The sequence below is a fragment of the Labrus mixtus genome, chromosome 4 (assembly GCF_963584025.1).
Source record: "Labrus mixtus chromosome 4, fLabMix1.1, whole genome shotgun sequence".
NCBI lineage: Eukaryota > Metazoa > Chordata > Actinopteri > Labriformes > Labridae > Labrus > Labrus mixtus.
This window is the reverse complement of record NC_083615.1, coordinates 22,971,794-22,987,849: the sequence shown is the minus strand read 5'-3', so window position 1 is coordinate 22,987,849 and position 16,056 is coordinate 22,971,794. Positions and strand designations below refer to the sequence as shown.

Below are 16,056 nucleotides of genomic sequence, written 5' to 3'. Positions count from 1 at the left end.
AGAAGTTAAAAATCAAACATATTTACATCAGTTAAATAAAAAAATACAATAATGGAATATAACACATTATCTACACTTCCACTTGTGGAAAGAGTTTTTGTTTAAAAAAAAAAAAAAAAAAGTGGTGATGCTGTTAAAGAGTCCGATTAAACAGTGGCAAGATCAGATCTATTAGTAACAATGTACGATTACTGCTAAGAGTAAAAAAAAATAATAGTTCAAAACAACCAGGACTTTAAGTCAAAAATAAACACTGCCGTCATAGCTTTGAAATGGTTGAAAGGTTTATTGTGACATATGATCGTTTAGGTATTCTCCTCGTCCAATTTTAGTTGTTCAGTCTTTCATGAAGTGCCCTAAACGCAGCATACATTATATTTTGTGCTCTCCATGCAAAATCCTTTTGTATATCAATGTTCTAAAATGTAGTGAACACAAAAAAACACAGAGATCCTCAGACAAATGATAATGAAGTTGATGCCAGTAGTGGTATTTGAGTGTGAATGCATTTCAGTATAAGAAAACACTGGCACATGAGAAAATCTTTAAACATTTTTTTTTAATAGTTTGCATATATTTGACACCAGAATTCCTGGAAATATATCTTAGCAAAGAAACAAAAAATAATAGAACATTTAGTTTCCAATGCTGCACACTTGATCAATATTGTGGAAAAAATATACTGTGCTGCAGTGCTTTCCACTGCTTCACACTCTCTTCATTCTTAAATAAAGCATCTCATTTATGTCTTATTGCATCTATGTTACTATCAAAGCTTGAGGCACTTAAACACTGGGATGCTTATTGGATGCAGAGGTAAAGCTTTAGATTTCTGCTTTCCTATACACTATGCAATGAATACAGTGATAGCCATTATTGAAACAAATATTGAGTTCCGACATGTGACATGAGTCCAACATTGTGATTCCAGTAACAATGCAGCTTCTGCTGCTCATTATATGCTGTATAAAATAACTAAACATCCAAATTAAACAGTTTAATTTACTAGTTGTCTGATGAACCCTCATATCAATAAATTCCATTCACTGTTGCCTTCTGTAGAGGATAAGGGCAACGTGTTAAAAATACTTCTGATCCAAGATTCACCCCTATAAAGGGCGGGGGGGATGAGCGCAGACTTCATGCAAAGACGTTAGTTTTGCCCATACGCTTTGTAAGAGTGACTTTGATTAAAACATTCCCTCTCCTCATTACACAAACTTTTTTTTAAAGCATGAATCCTCTGTACGAGTGGTCACATCCTTACAAGCACGGATTAGTTAGTTTTCAGAAGTACATCATCAATACAGTTTAGTGTTACCAAGAACATCTCAGTCAGTTAAAGGGACGTAAAAGGCATGGCACATTGTGATTGCATTTCTACACTGGTTACAACTGTTTGTAGCATGTTAAGGTGAAGAGAAAAAAGATCAAATGAGGTACAGCAAAACCATCAGTAGTCAGACTGAAAATGATCCATTGTGGTTTGATGTTGGAGCACACTGTTGTTACATAAAATAACTGAGTGTCAGTGGTACAAAGGACGGTCAACTGAAGATATAACAACTACAGCCATGCTACCTGTGAGGTACAGCACTTTTAGATGAATGCTTGTGTCTCCACAATTGCAATAGCAATTCCCCCCTCTTTTAGTAAATATGATCACTTCTGACTCTGAAAAACAAGATGGCGACAATTAAAATACCAAAATGGAGGCTTCAAAAATGAATCCACAAACCAGTGCCTGTGGTCAAAGTGGCCATGCCCACTTCTTATATACATGCATTAGTTTTGCAGGTATTTATTAATACAAAAGATGAAATTTGGCCTGATGGTGGCACTGGAGTAAAAGACAGGTTGTCACCATAGTTATTACAATGAGTGGTTCACGGCCGACACTGTCATCAGTGGAGCCCCACTGCTAGCATGCAAAACAATAGCAATTGGTGAGTTACACATTTCTGTTTTTCTTTTCACTGTAACTGTGTTTACATTGATCCATTGTGTTGAAAGCTATCAGTATACTGAATGAGGCTGGAGCATGACTGTATGTGGTGATATCAGTGGAATAACAAATACTGTCATTCTGGAGAGATGACCTGACAGTCACTGTGCTCAGGAAATGAAAAAGGCAGAGGGCCAACGTTACTGTCGGCAGTGTCTCTGTGAATCTGATGAAACTCAATTATAATAAACAGAAACAAAAGGGGCTGGGCATTTTGCCATATGATTACAGATTCTGACTGTGGAGAAGTGCAAAATGTTTGGTGCTTTTTACCTGTGATTTCAACATAAAGCATTGTGTTTTAGCATCTTTTCTTTTACCCTTTATAAAAAAATAAAACTATCTTGGATTCATGCTGACCATTTCCCAATATTCTGTTTTTATACAGTTTCACCGTCAAGTTAAAGAGATATAAAACTGGCTTGAGTTTACGGCGATCATCCAGGGGCCCCGTTTCAGAAAGCAGGTTTAGTGTAAACACTGAGTCAGTTAACCTTGAAATGAGGGAAACTCTGGGTTTTACGTTTCAGAAAGAGAGGTCACTATAGCCCGTTCCATAGAGGGAGGTAACTTTAGCTCTGGGTCAGTTACTATGGTAACGGAGTCTGTTAACGCAACCTGGTCGGGAGCAGGTTTTCTTCAACAAACCCCGTGTTCTTCCCTGTCTCCTCCCTCTTTCATAGTCAGAAATGCGGTTTCACTTCCTCATTCATTCAGTCTGTATCACGCGCGTTTTACTGAATAAAAACCCAGGTAGTTTTAATATTATTTCGAGATGGTTAAAGTTCGAGGATCTCTTTGGTGAATCGTAGTATAGGAGCTCCATTAATGTTGGCTTTTTATCCTCATGGTGCACGGCCTGAACACAGAGTGGACCTACTCAGAGTTGATTTAACAAACTTAAATCAGCTGTTCTGGAACCGAAATCTCAGAGTTTCCCACCTGAGGATAAATCAACTCAGAGCTCAGGGTTAGACTGAGAGTTTGTTGAACCTTCTTTCTAAAAACAGGTAATATAAAAACAAAATAATAAATGAGCTTTAGAGTGGGAACATACTGAAGAGCATTAGGAGATTTAGTGTCTAAAAAGTGAAGTTTTAATATTCAAAAATCCTTTCTTTGATAAAAAAACAAAAACAGTTTCACTTAAACTGAAACTACACCTTTATTCTTGAAATGTAAAATTTGACATCTGCATTATTTATTCATGTCTGACCTCATTACTCTTTTTTTAAACAGTTTAATTTACTCAACTGAAACGTTTGCCTCCTTGTGCCTTAAATATTACGTAGCAACTTGTAAAAACGTAGAATATCTCAAAGTGATGAGATTTTGTAATAACGATTTATAGTCACACAAAAAAGTTACAAAATCGAGTCTTCAATTTGATGTTAGTGGATTCAAGCCGGTTACTTCTGGAAATGGTCAGCCGAGTTTTAAAGACACAGGTGTTGTCCTTCAATCATTTATGATTCCACATCTGGATTAGATATATGGGATATTCAATCCAGTAGTATTACAGTGTCGTCCCTGTTTTTCTTGTATAAGGATGCTTAAACTTACACAACAAAGAAACAGTAGTCATTATTCTCTCTACGAGCTTTCAGGATCAAACTGTTATTTGAAAGTGATGTAAAGGAAAGTCATGATTGATCTGTACTCTGGGATCTTTTGTGGCCTTCCCAAAAGATAATTTCATCAGCTGCAGTCCATGACAGTTTCACAAATACTCAGTAACTCTTTACAGAACGCCCTCCATTAACAGCAGACCCGTGACAGAGAGTAGTGTCAATCACTGAATTCATCATGCTAAAAATAATCATTGTAATAGTAAAAATGCATCTTGTAAAACATAGAATACATTTACAAATCAAAACTTTGCTAAGATAAAGCAATTTACAATTTGAAAATAATACATTCCAGTGGCATGAAGTCATATTAAATGAATTTCCATAAAGAAGCAGATAAGTAAAGTAATGGCACTGAATTGATTGAACCATTTTCTGTTCAGATGCAACTTAAAAAGCTTTAAATAATCTTTATGTAGATCTACAGTGTGAGTATTACTTCTCTTCATTTTTAATCTGTTGCCAAATTAACTGACAACATTCAACTGAAAGGCCTGCGAGACAGATAACGGAGTGGAAGACTATTCACAGTTAACACGCAAGTAGCAGCAGAGGTGCTGGTTTGGGTTCAGTTTTATGTGTAAGTGTGTCGTTGACAGCAGATGTTTGAATGTAAAGTGTCCTGCAGGGTTTCCTCCCTTAATAACCTCTAATGTCTCCTCCTGAGTAACACAGTGAAGCCCTGCTACACACAGCTTTATCATACAACCTACTCTGTGAAGCAACATGCACGCAGCTCAGCATGAACGAGTTACACATGTGCACTGAAACATACTTTCAGATGAAGTGCTGTTTTTCTATACATCCAGAAGGCTAACTGCTAAAGCCTCATCTTGACTAAAAATGTGTTTCTACAAAAAAAAACCAGAGGAGTGGGAATTTTGTCACTTTTACAACATTAGAGACATGCGTCGCTTTTTAAGTTAACAAACATGAACGCTTTGAGTAGAGACTACCTGACAGTTCTAACGCTAATGAATAAGTGACCAAAGTAGTCATGTAGAAATGAATCATCTCTGTGATTTGGCTTTGATTTATCTTTGCACATATTTTATTTCTGAACCATTTCTCTGCGTTCCCCCGATCGAGGCTACATTGGCCTGGACACAGATGAACAACAATAGAAAGCTTAAATATCTTTAAAAAACAAGTCAAATCTAAAAAACAATTAGGTGAAGTAAAGGCAGAATTGTCTGTTAGGCATGTCACTTCAAGGACCAAGATGTCACCCTGCAGCAGGATAAACATCTTTTATCCTAATCTAGAGACAGCAGGGGCCCCTAAGAGAATGAATGACAGGGGTAGCATTATCTGATCGGAGAGTGTGTGTGCTGACTGGTTCGCCACATAACAACTCAAAAACCATAGAGACTTAAAGGTAAAAAATAAATTAAAATACAAGAAACTCAACATTTTGTACATGTTAGGGCACTTAGAAGGTTGTGTAATTAAAATTATTTTAAAAAATGATTTTACATAGCTTTCTTCATAATAATGTGTCTGTGTCTAAGAAAAGACAGAACTGCAACGGCACAGTCTGTCTGGTAATGTGTTTATGAAATGCCTCAGGGCCACACAGACACGTTCCTCCTTGTCCCCTTCATCCCTCAGTATCCGTTTCATCCTCCTGCAGCTTCCTCTTTACATTCTTTCATTAAAGCCTGCTCCTAGTGTGCATTCGTCCCTATAAGTCCAACTGATTTGTTAGCACAGGCTGATATATAACATGTGTTCATAGCTTATTGATGGAAACAAATGTGCCCAGTGTTAATAAGGAGTTAAGATTTTTTTAAATCCTTGGCCATCCTATTTTATTTAAACATATTTTCTTCTCTAAATGCTGACAGGTATAAAAAAAAGTTCTGCTCCGGTGGAGTGCTTCAGCCAGCAGTTATAAAATGAGCTGAAATGTCTGCAATGTTATCTCTACACCTGCTCCTTTTTCCTTACAAAGCAAGATGCTTCTTAATTTTTTCATTGGCTTACATTACTCACTTCACAGTGATCAAACTCCAGTGACAAAAATTTAAATTTTGCCGTACAGAACACTGGAGTTTCTGGTCAAGAATTGTCCAATCTGCCAGTTTGTTTGTGTTCTTCACTCAGGCCTAGGTTTAAAAAGATCAGAAGTACCCCAAAGTACAGTTTCTGTCTGTCATGTCAGTATTAAGGTAAACCCTCTGAATTGATGTATACTATTAGTGGTGATAATGGGGTAGAAGAACAGCATAGTGTATATTATCACAACATGTGTCAAAGCACAACATTCATAATGTATTGGAGACTTAGTGGTCCTATTCCCACACAGTGTTTGCAAGCGCTTGTATGTGTGTGTGTGTGTGTGTGTGTGTGTGTGTGTGTGTGTGTGTGTGTGTGTGTGTGGTGTTAGAAAGCTGTGCTGGCCATGCTTCCTGGGGCGAAGAGTCTGGGTAAACTGTCCTGAGACGTCTCCACATGTCTGTGCGCCATCTTCCCCTCCTCGCCTGCTCAACAAAAGAAATGGAAGAACAACAAAACATGGAACGGATGAATAAAAAAAAAAGAAAAAAGAATGAATGGATGTATGAATGAATCGTCTCAAGAGACGGTTATGTCCGATGAAGTGAAAAGCAGACAACAATAAAGGTGGATGTTTTTGATGATTTCTGCCTTAACCGTCTGTTAATGACAGAAATACGAATGAATGGGATAAAAAAATGTGTATGAAAGATTAAAGATAAGCAACAGTAAGAATTAAAAAAAATTATCATTTACTGTATTTTTTTTAGAAACACAAGTTTAGGGCCTCGACTAACAACGGAATGAATTAAAGGACAAAGCGACGGCTTGATCAACTCAAAAACTCCTCAAAGGCAACTGATGCTAACTCAAAAAGAACACGAAGACAAATAATGTCATCAATCGGAATCGAGCATAGAATCTTTACTTTAATGAACTTCATTGGGAGTTAATTTTAGATGAAGCAATTTGACTCCAGTTGTCAAAAAACACATGAAACAACATGAGCTGGATGATCAATTAGTTCTATTTTTTTATTTTGGTTTTCGGTTAAGAATTGTGTTTTTAAAAGAAAGTCTATCATCATTTGAACTTTTGGAACCACACAGTGTAGCTACCACTGCAAAGTCACAAACATTTCTCTTCAGCTGCGGGTCAATCGGCACTGCTCTAGAGCTACTGTAAGGTAATAGGCCAGTTTGTTTTTTCCTCAAAAAGTGTCCTCTGGCTGCTGGAAGGGGTTTTGTTTGTCTGACCTTGAAAAATCCCAGTTTGTTGTGAAGTTTCTTTTAAGAACACAGCAACTTTATTCCAGAATCTCAGAGACATAAAACCAAGTAGCACAAGTCACTAAATTTTAAACACAGGCACTTAAAGTAGGTAATATATCCTGTATATCCTATACCCTAATTCTGTATTTATTCAAGTAAGAAGCACAACTCCTGCCAACTCTGCAGTAAGATATCATCACCATCACTGTCTTCTTAAAGCCAGCCTAACAGTTTATAAAGGTAATGTACAAGGTTTCACTGTCATTCTTACCAAGCACCAGCAGAGTCTGTTTGGCAGCTTCTCGGACTTCCTCTTTGTCCGTCCGACACAGATACACTAACTGATCGATGCTTTCTTTGGCCTGAAATGAAAACAGAGTGGACATAGAGAGACACCTTTTTACGGCTGTATTTCTTTACTTTATCACTTCCATGTCATACATTTAAACAATGTTGCTTCTGGTAAAATAATCGTTCACTTCTACTGAACATGTTAGAGTTTTCTGACAGGATTTAACAGCTTGTGATCAGAGAAAAGATTCTGTGTTTGTACCTTGAGACATGCTAAGGCTTTACATCCACAGACTCTGGTGTGCACACTGTCGTCTTCCAGCAGCTCCAAACAAATGACCAGCGCCTGAGGATGAGAATACACACATAGTTTACTGTTTGTATGAGGCTGCTGAGTGCTAACATGAACCGACTCATCACATGATGAAGACTTGGTCAACACTGCTGTTTATGCCACGTGTGAGCATAATCATCAATCAATCAATATCATAAGCCTATTGTATTTGTGCTATTCTTCACAGGATATCAATGAACCTTTCAGTGGTTGTAAAAACATGTCGTATTCCTACCTGCTCTCTCTGTCTGGGCTGTGTATTCAGGCTTCTCAGCACAGAGCTGGCAGATGCTGATACTTTTCCTCGAGGGTCTTTCAGTAATTTGGCCACGGCGTGAAGTCCCTCCCTCCTCAGACTGCATGATGCAGGTTGCCGCAGAGCGTGCACAATGACATCTGGCTCACATGACGCCAAGCTCTGCACCAGCCACACTGTTGGATGGATATTGTTACCGATTATTTTCCAACATTATTCTCTAAATTCATCAGGCGTTTGTATATGTGTGTGTTTTTGTGTGTTTTACCTTCTTCTGCCAACTCATTGACGTGTGTCTCTATGTCTGTGATGCTGTTGGCCTCCAGGTAACTCCACAGCTGGAACAGTGTCACCGTCACACTTGCTCTGATGCCTTCTCGCCGTGGTAACCTCTGATCCAGCACCCGCTCAGCCATACACAGGAACACTGAGCGTACACATAAAATACAGGTTTTATTTTGATGCACAAACACTCACATGCACTTTACAGTTCTTACAAACACATGCTTTCATACCTGTGTCTGCCATGCTGCTGGCCCTCTGAGGCAGGTTGTTGGAGTAAAGGGTGGACAACGCAGAGAGGAAGCTCTCCGCAGAGACCCTGTACACGCTGCCCTGACCCACACACTGTTGCCATAGTAACACAGCGCCCAGACACAGGTCAAGCTGTGGTATCACTGTGAAGGAGAGGGAACAGATCAGAGAAGTTGGTTTTAATTATTTTATTTCAGATCAAGCTTGCTGACATTAACTTGGTTTTGTCTAAAAACTCTCAGATCTCAGCTCAAAGGTTTAAAAATCAACTTCTTTGAGCGAATGATGCAACTGTTTCTGTGTTGTTGATGGATGTTCTGCCATGTCATGTGTACATAAAGAATAGCTGCTACTTTTAAAAAGCTAATGTGGATCAAAATAAAACAACAAACAAACTGAGAGCTAAGAAAAAGCTAGCCTAAGTCAGAAACACCAAAATCAACATACAAAATGAATCATCACTTTTACAGAAGTGTTTTACTTCGCACGCACACAAATTCAGGAAAAAATGAACAGTATTCAAATTTTTTTTTTTTTCTATAATAATGGCATTTCTCACAGTATTTTAATTTGGTAAAACTGAGAGTTGGAATTATTCAGATAATGATGGAAGCCCAAAGATACTACAGATGGCATTACGGTACATAACATGAGCTCGAACACAGTTTTGAACTGTTTCCATTTTAATTCAATCATCAGTTTGTTTTTTTAAATCATCAATGGACAGCATGTCAGGAGGGGTTACAAGCTAAGCTGCCGCGAGCTCTGTCAGTTTTTTTTATAGGTTTGAAGAGCATAAATAAATATATGAAAATGTACTTTAATATAATTCAAATCTAGGTAAGCTGAGTTTCTACCCACTTCAGTTTGTTTTAAATAGCAAGCCACCTGCAGTGTGTACTTTATTCATTCCCAGTTTGTGACCCGTCGTACACATTGATCTCTACGCAGGTCTCTGAACACGTTTTCACTTTATCTTTCTATGGTCAGCAGCTGTTTGGCCCACATGAATGGCTTTTGAAAGGACAATGTAATGCTTCAAATATGACTGATGCTTCTCTCGATCTGGAGCTGATGGTCTGACATCGGAGGTGCACAAAGATAAAGAGACTCATGTCTTCACCTTCATTCGGCTGTCTCAGGTCCCGCGGGTTGTCCTTGGTGGCGCGACGGATGATTTCAAGGACTCGAGCCTCTCTCAGCAGTCGGTCTAAGGCGTACATTTCTCCACAGCGCAGAGGACCAAACGTACCCAAACGCTGCAGACAGAATGACATATATATTGTTTATCACTTACACAGAACAGATTCATTCTGGTGAATAATCTGAATTCAGTTTGATTTATTGTATTGAAGCTTTCTCAAACGACTGAGCAATCTCACATAATATTTTAAATAAAACTAGCGTCTGTGCTTGAGGATATAGCTTCACGCCATGATTCTAATAAATCAACTGCTAAAGCTGCCTTATTTTGTAAACAAGCCTGACTTTTCAATTACTGCATAAGTCTCTGTATTGAACCTCTACAGACATCCAATTTGTCTGTCAAATGAAATGTTAAGTGCACTGGTACCATTGGAATGAATGCATCAATTGAACATTCATGAACACAGCTGTGAAAATAATACTTCAGGACAATGTAAGAAGTCTCCTACCAGGAGCTGTGTGCAGCAGTTCTTCAGATGGACCACCAGGGAGCAGTCTAGAGTCATACAGCCTGTTGTGAGAGGGGTGGAAGGGGAGGAGGGACTGTCCCGGCCTCTGTCCTGCAGAGACCTTGAAATATGTAGAAGGAGGAATTAATCCTTGAAGTTTTCTAACTGGAAGTAGCTTCTGAAAGCTCATATGAGTCTAGTTATTGAGGAGCAGTGTATTTGTGTTTTGATAAGCAGCACAGCAAATACAGACACACACGATGGCTGACAATATATGTCAAAATGATGGTGCAAATGATTTGATTAAGTACAATTGTGCAGTCTAGGATGGAATTCTTGGATTGATTGGGTATTTCCCTGATGACATTTTTTATTTTTTAAGTCTTTAATCTCTTTAATAGCTGCCAGTAGTTCTCACTGCAGCAAATAATCAACAGAAACAGAGTATCAGTACTGCTCCACTCCACTAGATGGCAGCGTGATACTACAATCACAACAGGATCTAAAGCATCACTAGAACATGCCTTAACTTCACTGTTGTATGTGATTTTCTCTGACAGTTGTGTGAAAGTCATTTCCGAGTGAGTGGGAGACGTTTGGCTGAGTTATGTCTTGATAAATCAAACACCCTGAGGAACTTTCACTTAATATGTCAAAGGATTTAGTTGGCTTTCAGTGTTTTCTCCAACATTTAGCCTTGTGAGCACTGACCTCCCGTTCCTACTCCTCTTGTCGCTCTTTTCCTCTTCTTCCTCCTCCCAGTCAGACGTGTTGAGGAAGTCAAAGCTTCCCAGAGCTGTTTCCACCGTGAGGCTGACCACGCTGGGGGAACGGCTGTGCTTACCACCCTACACATACACGAGCACACACACAGAGAGCAGAAAGCAAAAGTCAAACAGTACACAAACACTGATGTATGCATGTCTTTGAACAGCATAGACAGTATTTAGAAAGTGGAAATAGCCACTGTATTTGTGCATTGAAAGAAATGAGTAGGAGTCTTAAACCTTCGTTTCATCTCACTTCTAGCATGGGAGGGTTACTTTTTTCAGTTTAAATCTCTGAACAGTTTGTTCGATTCAACAGATTAGAATTTCTCATTCATTCAGGCTAACTGCACATGTTTTGGTACATGACTGCAAAATATTAAGTACAATTGTCTGCAAATGTACACAATCATCACTCCTACCTACAGTACCTACTGACCCACTGATCAGTTGATTCTCAGTGAAACTGTCTCAACCCTCCACAGCTTCTATCTTCAACCACAGCTTCTTTTCTTCATCATTCGAGCCGTCACAAGAAAAATTATCCATTCATATATATTCTATAAATATCCATAACATGGGATGGTTGTGGTGTTTGCTAATTTCGAAAAATGTGCTGCCAACTGATCATAATGAACTAAGAAACACATGGGTGTCATTCTGTGGCAAATCTTCTGTATATGACTTTACATGAAAGACCAACGGTGAATTTTCTGTGTCCAGTCCATGTAACACATAGTTACACGAACAGATTTACTGCATAAAAACAATACCAACCAATATCGAAGTATAAAAAAATACCAACAAACTAACCAGTTGAGGCAGCAATAGACAAGAACCTCTGTGCTTCACAAGGTCAACAGAGTCTGTACCCTTAAAAACAGCAACGTTTTAGAGAAAAGCATATCACCCTTTAAAATCCACATGGATCCTTTCTTTAATGTTTTCAGACACTTCAAAAAACAATTTGAGCCTGTCAGTGGCAGAAACACACATGTATAGTTGAAGTACTTTGATCGAGTGCACCTGACTGAAGGATTACTTTACAGCCATCACAGCCTGTTTCATGCCGCTGAATTTAAATACTTTGTGAATCTTTGTTTGGACAAATTCTGAGTTCTTTCTACTTGCTGTTTTTGGCTTCTGCTACCTTTGGGAAAGATTGTGACTCTTTTCTCATACATACTCCAGCCTTACCTTCAGTGTAACCTGCAGGAGCTTCAGCTCTTGTTCCAGTATTTGTAACTCGGGGAACTGTCCTCTGTAATCATCCAGAGAGGAAACTACAGCTGCCAGAGCCTCCTCCAGCCCGCTGTCCACAGGACTCTCACTCTCCCCTGCACCTGAAATCTCCTCCTCCACCGCCACCAGCTGGGCGACATATGTTACATCTGTGCTCTCCGGCAGTGTGTTGCACTTTGTGTGTGAGTCTGTGTCTGTTTGCGATGGAGTGGTAGAGTCCTCTCCTCCTGAGCTGGAAGAGGAGGGAGTTAGGAGAGAGCTGGATGCATCTTCCAGATGTTGATCTGCTACATTGTCAGCTGACTTGTCTTCATGGACAGCAATAAGTCTCTGCGGTGATGTTTCAGTGTCTGTGGCAGAAGAGCTGGGCTTCTCTGAAGTTCTGCTGTTCATCTCCATCTCAATGTCATTGACAGAGAGCACAGAGGCCAAAGACATCACCTCCCCTGATTCACCTGCTGACCTGTCAGTCAACACAATACCATCAGCACTGCTCTCACTAATGTGGCTCAGAGAGCGCGAGTAGTTACGAGAGGTGAGGCTTATTGTGGCTACTCCATCCTCTGTTTCTATGGGAGACTGTCGTCCTGCCTCGCCCTCCTCACTGGTAGGTTTTGTCCTCACAGTGACTGTCACCTTCTCTTCTCGCCTGTAAATCAGTTTATACATAGAAGTTAATATATGTGCCAACACAGTGAAAAAATCAGTCCACACGAATTTAGAAAACTGTTAACCCCTGAAAAAACACAGACTCTACCTGTCGCTGTCTGTGCGGTGTTTGTTGGCGATCTCGGCGGCTGCACTAACTCTGTTGGTGGAGATCGGAGTTGAGGTGGAGGAGTCTCGAAGGCAGAACGAGATTTCAGGCTGTGGGTAAGAACTTCCAGTTACAGCAGGCTGGACTTCTGGTGTCACCACTACCCCCTAGAGAATGACAGACACAGACACAGTGAAATATTTAAGGTGTGCCGATAAAAAGGCATCAGTAGTGGCAGAGCAGTTAGGTCACGCGCCATGTACGGAGGCTATAGTCCACCAAGGTGTAAACGTGCTTTGAGTAAGACCAGAAAAGAGCTCAAGTCTGTTTACTATTTTACTTGTATGCCTCCTATAAGTAAAAACAACACCAGGGTGATTGAACCATATTCAGTTTCTCTTTTACATCATGAATGTCAGTTCTATAAACACAGAAAAAAAATACAGAGGCACACCTTATTTATATTTGTAAACATGAATACCTGCATTGAGAACCATGATTAAGCAGCATGCAGAGACATACCAATGAGCATGTTTACACAGAGAGAACCAGCTTAGCAAGCAAAGATACTGATAGATAGCCAGAGAAAGTAATTACATCACCATCATAAGAGCACAAATACACAGACCATAGATAAGGTATTGTGTATTTTGTGTGTTACCTTGTGATGTGTGCTGTCGCGTAGCCCTCCTACAGTTAGCTGAGGACTGGAGGAGTCATCAGAGGACTCCGATGAATTTGACCAGGCTGTTCCGTTCTCCAACTCTTCATGACGGCGGAGCATGTTCTAAAAGAGAGCGGCAGTGTTTTAAAGAGGCTGGACTCAGGAGAGATGAATAAGATATGAACAGAAAGAGACGTTTGGTTAAATAGAGTCACTTATGTGAAAGTGCAGTTATCAGAAAAGAATCTTCCACTTAAAGCATTGCTGCAACTGGACCAGAACGCCAGTGCAGGGTCTTAGTGTAAGGTCAGTGTAGACTCATGTGTGCAGTTTTTGTGGTTGACCAAACACTACAGTAGCTGATTTCTCGTTCCTGCTCTCAAACAGGAAGAGACGAACAATACGTGTAGAGCTGTGAAGAAACCCTGCATACAACCTTCACGGCTTCATGAAGCAAGACACAAAAAAGGAGCCTGCTCTAGATTTCTAAGAGCTACACTATCACTACTGTCACTAGTACACTATCCAGTGGGCTCTGGGAGGTTTTTCTGCATATTGACTTACTGCAGTAGGCTGCCTTGCTGGTGAGTTGTCACTACAGGAACAGCTCTGGCTAAGTGTGTCTCTGAAGATGTCCAGAAGCGGCCAGTGTTGCCGCCTGGTCAGACTCCGAGGCAGAGACTGCACGTCAGAGTGGCAGCAGGTGAAATAAAAAGTTACTGGGGAGTTGGGAAGCTGTGGTTTTCTGTCTAACTCTAACGTTTCCTGTATACAAACTATATGAAATCTCAACCATGTCTGCTGTTATTCCTCCTTAATGTCCCTGTTTCCAAGTGTCTTCCTACTTTAGTGTGTTCAAGAGCCTCAATCATGATGTGGAAAAAACATAGTAAATGTGTGTAATAATGTATGCTTCTCCTCTTTTCAAACTGATAACTTTTTTTTAAATGTGCACAAATTGCATGCACTTTTATGTATATCCAAAGTGGTCATTACTTTGTGGTCTGAAATGTTCTCATTTAGTTGTATGATAAGAGTATAACTTTATATAATATCATGTATTTCCCTTATCTATTCACCTACATTTAGATAAGGATAGTAAATATAAAAGCGAAATATTTGCACCAGCGACTTAAGCCCAAAGTGTTCCAGTATCAGTCGTTTGAAAAACAAACAAGTCAAACATTAATCTGGAGGAAATAGGAGTAAATAAGAAGCAGCAAGAATGAGGCAGCACTTACATAGAAGGCTTGTTCTCGTAAGGACGGCGTGTCAGGTGGACTCTGGTTGAAGATGGTTGAGAATCTCTTATTGACGCTTGGAGCTTTGTTGACGCTGCTTGCCACTGAGCCCTGGTCGTCTTTATCAAACGGACTGCATAGAGGAAAGAGAGGAATCGAGGAAGATCAGGAGAAAATTATAATTCGATGCAATATATAATCAATGTTCTTAAATCAAACTTTAGAGGTGAAATCAACAAACAGAACATTACTCATACAGATCAGGATCATCTTGAATACAGTGAGGGTTTTAAAGAGCCCATATTATGCCCTTTTTGGGGTTCATATATTTAATCTATGTACCTACTTTTGTACGTTCACAATAGATAAAGTTAGAAAAAAGTGTCTGTTTTCATGTACTGCTCCTCCTTGCTCCCTCTACGCTCTGAGTCCGTCAGCTGCACTCTGCTGAGCCCCCACTGTTAGACTCCACGTGGGCCAAGTCTGCTCTGATTGGTCTGCCGATCCGCTCTGTTGTTATTGGTCATTTGCTCAGCACACGTCTCAGAAATTTCAACATGAGCTGCTGGGCTTGCCACAACGAGCCAATGGGCTTAGATCAGTGATCTCACACTGACAATGACGCCGCACTGACAAATTTTTATTGAGGGGGGCTAGAACCGAGCGTTACATGCGGCTAATGCTACAGCTAACAGGAGGACGTAGGAGAAGCCGCGTTTCCGCGGACTTGAATTTTTGCACATAGATGTGCCTAAACATGCACAGGACACTTGGAAAACACTCTAAAGGGCATATACAACCAGAAAAAGCTTAATATGGGACCTTTAAAGCCGGGTGACAGATCTTTGTAGATACAGTGTTGTGAACTCCTTCATATTTTGTCTGTGCAGGAACCTTAAACTGAAAAAAAGGATCCAAGGGGCACGAAAGTGATCTTGTGTTATTCAACAGCGCTGTGCTGTTTAGAGTAAACTTCTGCAGGTGATTTTGGACTTAAAAAAAACCTTTGAACACTGCTTGTTTCTAACTTTGCTAATCTTTGCTTAAAGAAAAAAAAACTATAACAATGCAAAAACTATAAGAAACTAACTATATTCTGTTTTTTGTAAGGCGTGGGTCAGTTAAGGATACTCTTTAAACCAGTAGCCATGTTGAACTTTACATCTCAACTCTGTTGACAGCATGATTGACACAACGTACTTCCAGCAGACTTCCAGGCTCAGCTTGATAGTCCCAAGGTCGTTTATATCCACAGCAACAGTCTGCGGCAGCGCAGCAAAAAGGTCCTTCGTCTCACAGGAAACATTTCCTACTACCACGTGATTGGCTAAGCTCTTCAGCTCTGTCACCTAGGAGACCACATAAATGTAGTTTAATCACACTATTAAACAACATCAGTATTTGTGATAATAT

General features: G+C 39.8%; 1 protein-coding gene across 1 annotated transcript in view; it reads right to left on the bottom strand.

Moving 5' to 3' along the window:
- Positions 1 to 540: 540 nt before the first annotated feature.
- The window catches only part of ripor1 (RHO family interacting cell polarization regulator 1), a 32,904-nt gene continuing 17,388 nt past the window's right edge, over positions 541 to 16,056 (bottom strand). The window contains exons 11-24 of the mRNA XM_061036440.1: positions 15,844 to 15,992; positions 14,644 to 14,776; positions 13,400 to 13,525; positions 12,739 to 12,905; positions 11,937 to 12,630; positions 10,684 to 10,820; positions 9,973 to 10,093; positions 9,441 to 9,576; positions 8,299 to 8,460; positions 8,052 to 8,210; positions 7,763 to 7,959; positions 7,456 to 7,539; positions 7,174 to 7,264; positions 541 to 6,116 (exon numbers count right to left, since the gene is read on the bottom strand). Of these exons, the coding sequence (XP_060892423.1) occupies positions 6,019 to 6,116; positions 7,174 to 7,264; positions 7,456 to 7,539; positions 7,763 to 7,959; positions 8,052 to 8,210; positions 8,299 to 8,460; positions 9,441 to 9,576; positions 9,973 to 10,093; positions 10,684 to 10,820; positions 11,937 to 12,630; positions 12,739 to 12,905; positions 13,400 to 13,525; positions 14,644 to 14,776; positions 15,844 to 15,992 (2,454 nt within the window). The 3' untranslated portion in view covers positions 541 to 6,018. The remainder of the gene's footprint in view (positions 6,117 to 7,173; positions 7,265 to 7,455; positions 7,540 to 7,762; positions 7,960 to 8,051; positions 8,211 to 8,298; positions 8,461 to 9,440; positions 9,577 to 9,972; positions 10,094 to 10,683; positions 10,821 to 11,936; positions 12,631 to 12,738; positions 12,906 to 13,399; positions 13,526 to 14,643; positions 14,777 to 15,843; positions 15,993 to 16,056) is intronic.